This window comes from Suillus subalutaceus (genome assembly GCF_016647625.1).
Source record: "Suillus subalutaceus strain FC151 chromosome Unknown DFJ58scaffold_80, whole genome shotgun sequence".
Lineage (NCBI taxonomy): Eukaryota > Fungi > Basidiomycota > Agaricomycetes > Boletales > Suillaceae > Suillus > Suillus subalutaceus.
The window spans coordinates 97,671-109,858 of NW_024540329.1; the positions used below are offsets into that span (position 1 = coordinate 97,671).

At 46.9% G+C, this 12,188-nt stretch overlaps 2 protein-coding genes across 2 annotated transcripts; one reads left to right on the forward strand and one right to left on the reverse strand.

Moving 5' to 3' along the window:
- Nucleotides 1-3,642: 3,642 nt before the first annotated feature.
- DFJ58DRAFT_729906 (uncharacterized protein) lies at nucleotides 3,643-4,014 on the forward strand (the record flags this gene model as incomplete). Its single annotated transcript, XM_041385804.1, has 1 exon — nucleotides 3,643-4,014. One exon carries the CDS (start codon nucleotides 3,643-3,645, stop codon nucleotides 4,012-4,014), a length of 372 nt encoding a protein of 123 aa, XP_041242062.1.
- A 2,473-nt stretch (nucleotides 4,015-6,487) lies between these two features.
- Nucleotides 6,488-8,949, reverse strand: DFJ58DRAFT_472779 (major facilitator superfamily domain-containing protein). Its single transcript, XM_041380551.1, has 13 exons — nucleotides 8,513-8,949; nucleotides 8,374-8,449; nucleotides 8,249-8,319; nucleotides 7,976-8,184; nucleotides 7,877-7,916; nucleotides 7,605-7,822; nucleotides 7,517-7,553; nucleotides 7,440-7,468; nucleotides 7,321-7,393; nucleotides 7,048-7,271; nucleotides 6,905-6,987; nucleotides 6,730-6,846; nucleotides 6,488-6,670 (listed from the first exon to the last, which is right to left on the reverse strand). The coding sequence occupies exons 1-13, from the start codon at nucleotides 8,631-8,633 to the stop codon at nucleotides 6,586-6,588; spliced, it is 1,383 nt and encodes a 460-aa protein (XP_041242063.1). The 5' UTR covers nucleotides 8,634-8,949; the 3' UTR covers nucleotides 6,488-6,585.
- Nucleotides 8,950-12,188: the final 3,239 nt, after the last annotated feature.

Below are 12,188 nucleotides of genomic sequence, written 5' to 3' on the forward strand. Positions count from 1 at the left end.
CTTGCAGGACGTCTTCGTTTAGGGGCAGTCTGGGGTCACACCGTGGGAAAAAGTGACGCTTGTTCAACCCACCACTGAGGATACCTAACGCGAGGTATCCCTTGCGTATTTCGTGGGGCCACACAATACCTGTTCCGAAAAATGAGTGATTGGTGCTAACATCTTCTACCAAGGCCGCATGACTGATAGTACCGATTATGCGGTAGTACCAGTTATACGGCCTTGGTAGTCTGGTACCGCTCACCCCATCTACCAAGTACTTGGTAGATTCTTGATTGTGTAGAGCATGTTCCAAGCTTAAGCTTAAAGCCCTGCAGAATCAAAAATCCACACAGATGCTCATTAACATTGCTCATAGTCAGACCAGGCAGCTTTCAAATTACTAAAGCTCAGTCTGACCATGAGTCCTAACGAAGAATTCGACGCGTTCTGGAAGACTCGCCCGCATGCAGGTGCGTTTTGACTGTTTGATGTCGTGTGCATTTAGACAACATGCAGCTAGGTCCATTCCATCCAACTCGAAGGTGCCGGCCAACGTGCCTGGACAGGCGCAACCGCAACCGCAGCCGCAGGTTCCCAACAACCTGGCTACATGAATCAAGGTGCTCATGGTGAGTATGGACTCAGCACACCCCTCCTCTCCTTCCAAGGAAGAGATGGATGCAGTGTCATTGTTGAGACGAGTCAAAAGTCGATGTTAGGCCCAGGTATGTTTTTCGACGGTCATCGATATTGTGCATACACGCTTGAAGCAGCCTTCCCTCTCAGATTCACATTGTGCCTATCTACAGTTGTTGAAAAAACAATCATACGTCAAAAGTCAAGACCTAGGTATGTTTTTTATTAGGTCCATCGTGCATTGTACGTTCTACAAGCCTGTCCAAGGTGATTCGGCAGGAGCAACAGTCACTGAAACTGTGCCGTAGAATAAGTACGCTCCTCGATAGGATTCTTTGTGCCCTTACACATCATATCCAATATTTCCCAATCGAACGAAAATGACGCCGGCTCCACCGATGTCTTCCTGACGGCGCGTTGATCAACGACCAGGCTCGTTGCCACTAATAACTCATGCATCAGTTCCAACAGACATACTGCACCGATATGAAAGCAGAAACACGACTCACAAGCAGCCGAGCGAAACGAGGTCCTATGCAGGTGAGTCACTGGCATGTAATCAAAGTTCACACCCAGGAAAAGTACTGATACTCACGCAATTCGGCACACTGCAATAATCGCAATCTGAGTTTTTTTGGCAAAAAGAAGGACAATAATACTGGGGGAGTTTAGTCGCGTCAGCCGGAATGGCAAAGATTAATGATGATAAAGCAGCAATGACGGCGAGGACGAAACGCATTGTTTATGACTTGTGATAATATGGGATCGGATAATTCTGAAGGAAATAGTAGGAAGACGGCTGGCTTTTATGTGCCGAACATTGTTCTTTGAAATTCTTCTTGCATACGTGGTTGTGCATTTAAATCGGGGGTAAAATTTGTTTTCGCAGATTTAATCTATGAGGCAATTTCAACGACCGTGACCGCGCATCGGCACGGTCCATACACCGCTGTGCTTACTACGTGGCTTCAAGCCCCTCTCTTGGTGTATATCTGGGCACCTGCGCTCAGGTGAACCGCATCTTTTCTGTTTTGCCGCCGTGAAGTAGAAAAATTTCGCTACCTAAGTACCACATATATATGCCTCTCCCTTCTTTTCGTAGATAGTGATTTACACTCTCGACTCGGAACTTAGTGCTGAGGGTGTCGCGCTCCTCCTACTTCATGTTCTCGATGCTAGACTTGCAAGTCGAACGTAGAACTAATTAACAGATGCATATCTGAAATGCCAGCAGTTCTCGTCAGCTAATGTCTATTAGCAATTTGGTGTGGACTTCGCGATTTTACGGATGGCACTCCTTTGCCACCTTATATATGCAGTGTACCGAGTAGAATGAGGCAAAATAAGCGCACCGACGTTTTCTTGATGCAGACTGTCTGTACATTGTTTTTTCGGTGACATTATCTCCTCCAAATGGCACTTCGCCATGTAGCGCATAGATACGAGTCTAGCTTGGGAGTACGAACACAGTGTGACAGTGACATCAATGCCACCCTGGCACCGTGACGAACCAACTTCCGATCGTCCTCAACTCTCACCCCGTCTACCAAGTGCTTAGTAGATTCTTGATTGTGTAGGAGTGTTCGAAGATAAAGCTTCAACTTTTGCAGAATCAAAAATTCCCACAGATGCTCATTAACATTGCTCACGGTCGGAACAAGCATCTTTACCAAAGTTGCTCAGTCTGACCCTGAGTCCTGACGAAGAATTCGACGCGTTCTGGAAGACTGTAGCCTGCAGGCAGGTCAGTTTTCAACTGTTTGATGTCGTGCGCATTGGATAACCTATAGGTCCATCGTTGGTGAATCGAGGCCAACGTGCCTGGACAAGCACTGTAACAACCTCGCCGCATGAATCGAGGTGCTCACGATGGGTGTGGTAATATGCTCAGAGCGCATTCCAGATACACCCCCCCCTCTCATTCCAAGGAGATCTCTTGGAAGAGATGGATGCAGTGTCATTATTGAGACGTGTCAAAAGTCGAAGTTAGGCCCAGGTATGTTTTTTGACGGTCATCGATATCGTGCATACACGCTTGAAACAGCTTTCCCTCTCAGAGTCACATTGTGCCTATCTACAGTTGTTGAAAAAACAATCAAACGTCAAAAGTCAAGACCTAGGTATGTTTCTTTTATCAGGTCCATCGTGCATTGTACGATCTACAAGCCTGCCTAAGGTGATTCAGCAGGAGCAACAGTCACCGAAACTGCACCGTGGACAAATAAGCACGCTCCTCGATAGGATTCTTTGTGTCCTTACACATATCCAACATTCCTCGGTCAAACAAGAATGACGCTGGCTCCACCGATGTCTTCCTGACGGCGTGTTGATCAACTCTCCGAACTACTACTAACTCATGCATCAGTGCCAACAGACATACTGAATCGATGTGAAAGCAGAAACACGACTCACGTGCAGGTGGCCGTAGCGGCATTCTATGCAGGTGAGTCACTGGTATGTCATCAAAGTTCACACCCAGGAAAATTACTGATACTCACGCATTGCGGCAAACCGCAGCCATTGCAATCTGCGTCACTGAAGCAAATCCAAGGACATTTAGGGGCGTGAGTCACGTCAGCTGGCATGGCAAAGATTGATGATGATAAAGCAGCAATGACGGCGAGGATGAAACGCATTTTTAATGACTTGTGGTAATATGCGATCAGACAATTCGGAAGGAAATAGTAGGAAGATGGCTGGCTTTTATGTGCTGAATGTTATTTAAAATTCTTGCGTGCGTGGTTGTGCATTCAAACAGATGCCAGCAGTTCTTGCCAGCTAAGGTCTATTACACAGCAATCTGGCACATGTGGAACTACTTGTCGGAAATTTACACAGGCGCCTTGTAATGTTTCCATCATTTAGCCGTATTACATCCGCGATGCAAGGTTCTTCCAAGCAACACCGGAGGGCGCAAATACACGCACGTCGCAAACCCCTGCATCAAGGTCCAATGTCAATATTGTAATGAGTCATACACATCTAGAGGCATCAAGTCGCACGAGCAAACTCCACGATACCTTCATGCACGATTCTAAGTCCATTGCGGCAGGTGGGGTGTTTGTGTCGAAATCGAAGTTGAAGTCGGGGTTGGGATCACCGGGTGTTACCTCCTCCTCTGCTTGCGCTCATGTCTTCATCCCCCCGTTCTCGCGCATCACCCAGTTCATCGCCACTACAAACGCGAACCAACACCCAGACCCAAATGCGTACGCAGAGTCCTTACAAAATGTCTCTAACGCGAATGGTATTCCACGCAACACCCTCTTCACCCAGTACACCTACATCCTCCGCCAAAACTCGCGCTCATCGACATCTTCTGGGTCGTCTAAAGGCAGTGGTGGTGCGGGGTTGAGGAGGAAACCGACTCCTGTTGAGATGTTTTTGAAGGCTTGAGGTGTGGGGTGGATTCCATTTTCGTGATGGGTTTCTTCGGCGTTTTGTTTGTTCTTCGTCATTTTTTTTTGCTTTTGTTGAGTGTTTTCGATGTCTCTTTGCTCTCGTTAATGATGATGACGACGATTCGTAATTATTGTATCCATCATCATCACTCACAGCTCTTTCATTCACGCATATTGTTATTCATACTGTACCTGGACCCTCTGTCACTTTGCATCTAGTATCTTTCTTTTTCGTTGACACGTCTTTCGTTGATTTCTGTTGCATGTCTTTCCAGTCTGAATCTCTTACACGTTTCTAGATACACATTGTCTCTCTTTCAACAGCGTAGTCCCCCTGTAGCCTAGTCCATACTACGATGAAATTTATTCGATGCTTTGATGTTTCATTGGAGGGTTTTTTTAACACCATCGTCTAGGGGTAGAGGTCGGTGATCTGGCATGAGTAACAATCGTTGAAACGCTGTGAACTGATCAGCACGCTCCTCAATAGGATTCGTTTTGTGTGCTTACGTGTTATATCCAAATTCCTTCGGGACAGTCGAAGGAAAAAAAAGTGGATCCTCGAACCGGTAGTGTTTTGACGGCGAGTTGTAGCACTCTCTGTACTATTAGTAACTCACGTGTCAGTGCCAACGGGTACTGCACCAATGTGAAAGCGGAAACACGACTCACGTCAGGTCCGGGAGTCCCAAACGACCTTCTATGCAGGTGAGCCACTGGCATGTCATCAAAGTTCACATCCAGAAAAACTACTAATACTCACGCGCATGTCTGAAAGGACCTCCTATGCAGTTGAGTCACTAGCATGTCATCAAAGTTCACACCCAGGAAAACTACTAATGCTCACGCGCATTTCGCAAACGATGTCCTATGGAGGTGAGCCACTGGCATATCATCAAAGTTCACGCCCAGGAAAACTACTAATACTCACGGATTGGCATTGCGGCGTCGCGTCAGCTAGCACGGCAAACATTGATGATGATAAAGCAGCAATGACGGGTCGGCGAGGACAAAACGCATTGTTTATGACTTGTGGTTATATAATATGGGATCAGATAATTCGGAAGGGGATAGTAGGAAGACGGCTGACTTTTATGTGCTGAATGTTATTTGAAATTCTTGCGTACGGCCCGTGGTTGTGCATTCAAATAGATGCCAGCAGTTCTTGCCAGCTAAGGTCTATCACACAGCAATCTGGTGTGGAGCTACTGAACAGGGCGTAGCTATTTTGACGCGGTCCTGCCGCGCCTGCTGTGGTCGTGACGCGGCACTGATGCGGCCACTGACGCACTAGTGCAAGCATTCCTTTGAACAGAGCAGGTAATATTTTCCTTACTTCAAGTCCACTCTCGCTGCAATCTCTTCCCAGAACCCACTGATTAGGAATGCAGGGTAGCTTATCATGAGATCATCAACCCATTCTCCGAGCTACGCAATACTTCATGTTAAGAGGACCAAGTACATAACCAGTCAATGTCACTCACGCGAATCTCACGTCTCTTAACTTGGTCCTGTCAGAGTTCGTCCACGAGATCTCCTTGCTCGGCAGAGTCACTAGGAGGTGATCCGAGACTGGATGGGAATTTGCAACTGCGCCACCGAACCCACCTGCCAGCGTACTCGGTTGCGTGAGATAACAGGGAGACAGGTTGCAAAGATGTTGGGGAGAACTTGTCTGAATCTGTCGTGGTATGAATAGTGCTTGACCTAGCCTGGCTGAAGCTTGACATTGCAAGGTTGGGGCTTGACGTGGTAGTACAGAGTACAGAGGCTGCATCAGACTTGACAAGGTGGGGTCGAGGTTTGACACAGTGAGACAATACTTCACACTGCTATCTGACAACAAACATTGGAATCTGGCATTGCATATGAGGCTAGGAAAAGTAGACTGCGACTCACGAAACCGTTGAGAGGGGGTTCATAATGCAGTCACTACGTGCATATGAGTCAACACACACAGGCCTGGAGTCCTTGGTCGCAAATCGTAGTTATTGGATTGCATATTAACAAATTCCGTGGTCCACTTTATCATCCCCAAGGTAAAAATAGGAGGGTCGGCGTAACGGTGTCTTCGTTCCTGCTCCAAAGGGGTGTTGCTATGAGAGCGATCGTCATTGGAGGAGAGAATACGGGGTCTTGATGTCTGCGAAGTTTGACACGCCATAGTTTGAGAGGAACTGACGGAAGTAGTACTATTTGGTAGTCCCTCTGTCCTAGCTCAGCAACCCCTATAGTACCTTTCCATCTCACACCTCCATCATGGGCTCTAAATTATCCAAAGTTGATGATAGCAAGTCCGTGTCTAATGCACCTCATCCATACTCCACAACTTCCGAATCTACACCTGCAGATTCCGCAAGTACTGTTCAAACTTGCATTTTTGACATTGTCTCCGCCCCTGATTTTATGGTGAAGTGCGCCACCGGCGTTTAGCATAGTGCATCGGCCTCGCTCAAGGCAGCCCCGAGCCGGTATGATAGATGAGTCTATTGGCAATTTCACGAATGTATTATCCACAAATCTTAGTTTTAATCCATTGCTTCTCTTCGAACAAACGAAGATCAATCTATGGATTGTTCTCTATGGTTGAGAAACCAACATTCACACTGGCCCTCATGCGGTCACCATAACGAATCGTCAAGAAAACAATCCTAAGAAGAAAAATAGAGCTAAGTATCCTCAATATCTTGCAATCAAAAAAAGACCTCACCCTTGTCCAATGAGTGCAAGGATAGCCGCAATGGTGTTCGTCCACCCAACACCTATACGCTCGATCGATGGAATGACAAGAGCAGTCGCAGCGGATATAATAAGTGACCGGGCCGCTCTAGTAGGTAAATGATTGAGTTCAACTTTGATAGCCGCACTATATGATTGAGACTGACGCATTAGCGGCTGTGGCCTCCACACTTCGAGAGTGCATTACATCCACATTATAAGAAGAAATTGGATTAAGCACGAAGCTGACCTATAAAAACCAGTAAATCACGTCACGCACAGGTGAGAAAACGTAGTTGAGAGGACTGACCCCCATTCCATTCACAAAAAGACATAATAAATTCAACGAAAGGCCGATCGTGCCCCCAACATATGTCGTGATCAACCCCGACGCCCCAACAGACAGCGGGACCATGAACAACCCTCCGATCCACGTCGCTCTCAAGCGATCTTCTGGAAACCATACTCCTTTGCGCTTCTCCCGCCATCTCCTGACTACAGTGTCGGATAGGCGGCCAGCAATCGGTGCTCCAACTGTTAAAGATAGCGTCGGTGAACAGTGATTACCGTAGTGTATACTTACTGAAGTTTCCCAGTCCGTTTGGGAGAAAACACGCCCCGATGATGGCCTCATTTACGATGTCATACCGGACGCCCTATACAGCAGTCAGGATGCGAAATGGAAGGTGATTATCAGCTTACAATAGTAAGCGCCATGGGTACGAGGAGAACTACATTGTTTCATGTGAGAATGCACCGCGCAATCAATATCAACGCACCATAGTCACTGATGAGTACTAGAGACTGCACAAGCATCTAAATCTCAGAGAATTAAGAGTTATATTTAGCGCACGGAAATGCACTCACAACTGCGAATAGGTTCGGACTCCGAAGCAACCAGAGACTGCTCAGAGGATTTACCCATGTGATATGGATCCATCTTCTGCGCGTTAGTTTGCCTATGCCCAATGTGCCAGGATGGCTAGTCTCAGGAAACGAAAAGTATATGAGAAGCATCTGGAGCAAACCCCATGCTCCAATGGAATACTGCAAATTGCGCCAGGACCAATACTGCGCCGCTGCACCTGTTTAAATATATCGCTAGGGTCAGCATACATGAACATCAAAAATGTATTTACCTCCAAGAAACGGGGCAACAGCCAACCCAAAAAGTGCAGCCTGAGACAACCAAGTCAGCACTAAACCGACAAAAGCATCCAATCATCAGGATCACTCACACCAAAGAATATTCCAATAGCAGTCCCCCTCTCCTCCAATTTATAAATGTCACCGATAACACCAGCACCCAACGGTAGTCCCCCAGAACATCCAAACGTCTGTACGAACCGCCAGAACAACAGGCCCCGCAATGAAGTCGACATCGCGACACCACAGCTTCCGACGCATAAAAATGGCACGCCCCACAAATACATCGGTCGGCGCCCATCTGCAGAACTGTAGTTAGGAATCGAAACTACCACGAGTTCACGGCATGCTATGGATGCACTCACAGAAAGCCGAATAAGCAGCCCAGACCAATGATCCGACAGCAGCCGCCAAGATCGACAGACTGACGGTCAAGCTGGGAAATTGCTCGATCGAAAAATGTTACATCTGACGAACATGCAACACGCACCTGACGGTAGCATGGGTCGAGCCAAGATCTTTAGTTATCTGAGGGATGGAAGGCACGAATGTCGCTGAGACGAACACTGTTCGCGTTCATCAGCATCACACCACCATATAAGCAATACACTTTAACTACCGGCACTCACTAGGCAACAAACCCGCAAAAGAGACGAGAAACACGATCCACCTTTTCTGGTTGGGCGCAAACCTGTCATAGATAGCTTCATGCGTAGTGGACGCCAGCAGAGGGCTTTCTTCTGAAACCATCGCAGTGAATTGCAGGTGCGATCTCGCATGCAGCTGCGCGGAAGAGTTATCTATCGTGATTAGCTCGGATCCGAAGACGCTGCGTTACGTTCATTTTGCACCGGTTCTCAGATGCCGTGACCATGTCAACTCTCCTCCTCTCCCACGGGATATTACATGGTCGAGTGCGCCGGCTGCTAAGAGTTTGTGAGTGTAGATCATCATCGAGATATACGTCTATGCCCCCAAAACTCCAGCAAAGCGCAAGTTGTGCGTTTGTCTCCAATTTGAATTTCAGCACCTCATCGCAGACATGTAGGGAAACGTCAAGTTCGTCGGCAATGTCCAGCGGGGTTTGAATGTAACTTGACACTTTCTCGGGACAGGACCGGGAAACCGAGCTTAAGGCGTATCATAGGTCGCGTCTAGATTCATTTGTGTTTGAATCTAAACTCATTTAACTTGACACGATCTATTACTTCGACAGCCGGCATCGGTCCCACTGGCTACCCTTTACAAAACAGGTGAGTCGTCAGCGTGCGATGATTAATTATTGGCTAGCAGGGATTACCAGTACAGTTGAAATAGTCAATATAATGCATATCGGCAGCGTCAAAAGTTCATGCATTTCACAAGGTACAACGCTGGATGCACCGTGACCCTCATCCAAGTTCTGCCTTGATGCAAGCCAGGTGCGTCACATCTAGATCCTACGAAATTCATCAGCTAATGCATATATATCACAACAATCCGAGATTCTGAATCCATGGCACAGTACTCTGCATTCGTGTCTCTTTCAAGCTGATAGTTGTGCAGCTTGCCTTCATTGCCGTAAACCAGGTACTTGTCCTACGCCTGTATACGAGTAAGGAGGAATCTCGCAAAAACGAGGCACCCACTACCCTCCGATATAATGTCAAGAATTTAATCATGCAGGTCGTATCATAGGATACCCACCGGCTCATACCACTCACTTTCAGTGACTCCTTACTTTCTACCTAGGCATCAAACTACCTTTTGAAGTTTCGTGTCTTGCAGAAGACTCGGGGTTGATATATCCTTGGATCGGTGCAGGACGAGGCAGTGAATAATGGGCAAAGTGCGTCTCGTCACTTACCGTATTTTTTACTTGAACTTTTTGACATTCTCTCCTTCCACGCATACACAGATAGCCAAACACACTAACCTCCAAAGCGTCATCGTCACCACCCCCTCCCTCCCTTCTGATTGGAACCTGTGGGAGTGATTCACCCAAATTCACGGTAAATTAGCGTTAATTGACAGCCTTGTAAATCTACCTTAATTTACACTAGTGAATCTGAGGGCCTCTGGGCACATTGTGAATTTACCCTGTGGACGTCGGAAGATTCGAAATTCGCCGTACACTACATTGGATCAATGGTTAGAGGCAACACAACTTGAATACAAACACAAGATGCACACAACATTCCCGAGTAGTACGAACACAGAGGACAAGCACCGTAAAATTGGTGAGAGGTGAATGCAGCACTCCAGGGCCTGTACGCAGATGGTCATTATGTGTTTGATCATTTGGAATTCATTTGGAGCGACGTTTGAAGTTTTGAACTACCCATGTTCATTTGTGATGGTGCCGCGTCACGCGTCACGACCGACCTGACCCTATTGCATGTCTTCCAGTCTGAGTCTTTCCTCGATCTCTGATATGTCTTTCCGTTCCTTCACGTTTCTACACACACACTTTGTCTTTGTCTCAATAGCATAGTCCCCTGGTAGCCTAGTTCATACTACGATGAAATTTATTCGATGCTTTGATGTATCATTGCAGGGTTTTCCAGGGGTCACACCGCGGGAAAGAGTGACGCTTGTTACAATCAGTCAACCCATCAACTTCCGATCGTCCTCAACGCTCACCCCATCTACCAAGTGCTTAGTAGATTCTTGATTGTGTAGGAGTGTTCAAAGATTAAGCTTAAACTCCTGCAGAATCAAAACTTTCCACAGATGCTCATTAACATTGCTCATGGTCGGAACAAGCAACTCTACCAAAGTTGCTCAGTCCGACCGTCAGTCCTGACGAAGAATTCGACGCGTTCTGGAAGATTGTAGCCTGCAGGTAGGTGCATTTTCAACTGTTTGATGTCGTGCGCCTTGGATAACCTATAGGTCAATCACTGGTGAATCGAGGCCAACATGCCTGGACAAGCACAACCGCAACTGTAACAACCTCGCCGCATGAATCGAGGTGCTCGCAGTGGGTATGGTGATCTGCTCAGAGCGCCTTTCCAGATACACCCCCCTCTCATTCTAAGGAGATGTCTTGGAAGAGATGGATGCAGTATCATTATTGAGACGAGTCAAAAGTCAAAGTTGGGCCCAGGTATGTTTTTTTTTTGATGTTGTTCATACATATGTTTTCGAACGTACATTCACAATCTACAGGACCATCTATAATCTATAGGCCCATCTATAATCTAAAGGCCCATCTATATTCCTGCGCTTGCCTACAGTCAGTGACGCTGCGCCGTGGACGTTAATAAGTATTCTTACGCGTCACATCTAACATTTCCCCAATGATGCCTACTCTGCCGATGTTTTCCTGACAGCTCTACAAATCACTAACCATTTGCTTGTCAGTGCCAACGACCATACAATGTGAAAGTAGAAACGCGACTCACTACGCAGAAAAAATATGCCTGCCATGCAGGTGAGTCAAGTTATCAAATCCAGGAAAACGGCTGATACTCACGCAACTTCCCCAGCGGCAGTCCAGGCAATCTAGTTCACTATCGCAAAAGGTGGAACATTTTTCGGTGTTCGCATCAATGGGCGTAGCAGAGATTGATGATACAGCGACGGCGAGGATGATTGCAAAGGAGAAATGCATCGTGTGTGAGGATGTGGAATGGGATTTGAAGGGTAAGTAGGAAGACATCTTGCTTTTATATGTTGATAACGTTCTTTATGGTGTTAGGAAGAGCTTATCTACCATTTATCCCCTTGCTAACCTCGCGTCCAAGCTTTGAAGCCTGCGTGGTTGTGTCGCATTCGACCAGATAGGCCTGCTCGGCAACCGAAGTCTGAGTACGATTTGTTTCTCGCTGGTTACACACCAAAACTACGTTCAATCGAACCAAGTAGACGTTCCCATCAAAACGTCAAATTTACCTAACCAACGCGTGGGCTCGACAAAGAAGTTCAATTTTGATGGTGTATCTGCTTGTGCTTATCTCTTATCTCTAGCTTCTGTCCAATTAATTTACGAAATCGTCCCGCCGACAAAGTCCCGACGACCAAATTGAAAGTGCCGAGTGCAAGCACGAAGTTCAAGATGACGCTGGGGTAAGCCAGTTACAGGAAGGTATAGAAATATTCATCTGCCGAAACATGACATGTGTCGTGAAGGCCACCTTTGATAAGCTTACGGAGAAAAGTATAGTGGTACTATAGCGAGAAGCTGCTTGGTTTGGCAGATTTCGATGGTCTAATTTTCTCTCGCATCAATTGAACCTGACCAGCGAAAAACAAACCGGACTCAGTGGCCGAGCGAGGCCATAATCATATCTGCTATGCCAGCAGGCAGGGTCTTTTGGCAAT

Bases quoted from the DNA above. Each gene is read 5' to 3' on its own strand.
- DFJ58DRAFT_472779 (XM_041380551.1), bottom strand. From the start codon at position 8,633: ATGGTTTCAGAAGAAAGCCCTCTGCTGGCGTCCACTACGCATGAAGCT. The intron at 8,320-8,373 runs GTGCGTGTTGCA...GCAATTTCCCAG, and splicing joins TCGACCCATGCTACCGTCAG to CTTGACCGTCAGTCTGTCGA. The intron at 7,394-7,439 runs GTAAGCTGATAA...ACTGCTGTATAG, and splicing joins TACCCATGGCGCTTACTATT to GGCGTCCGGTATGACATCGT.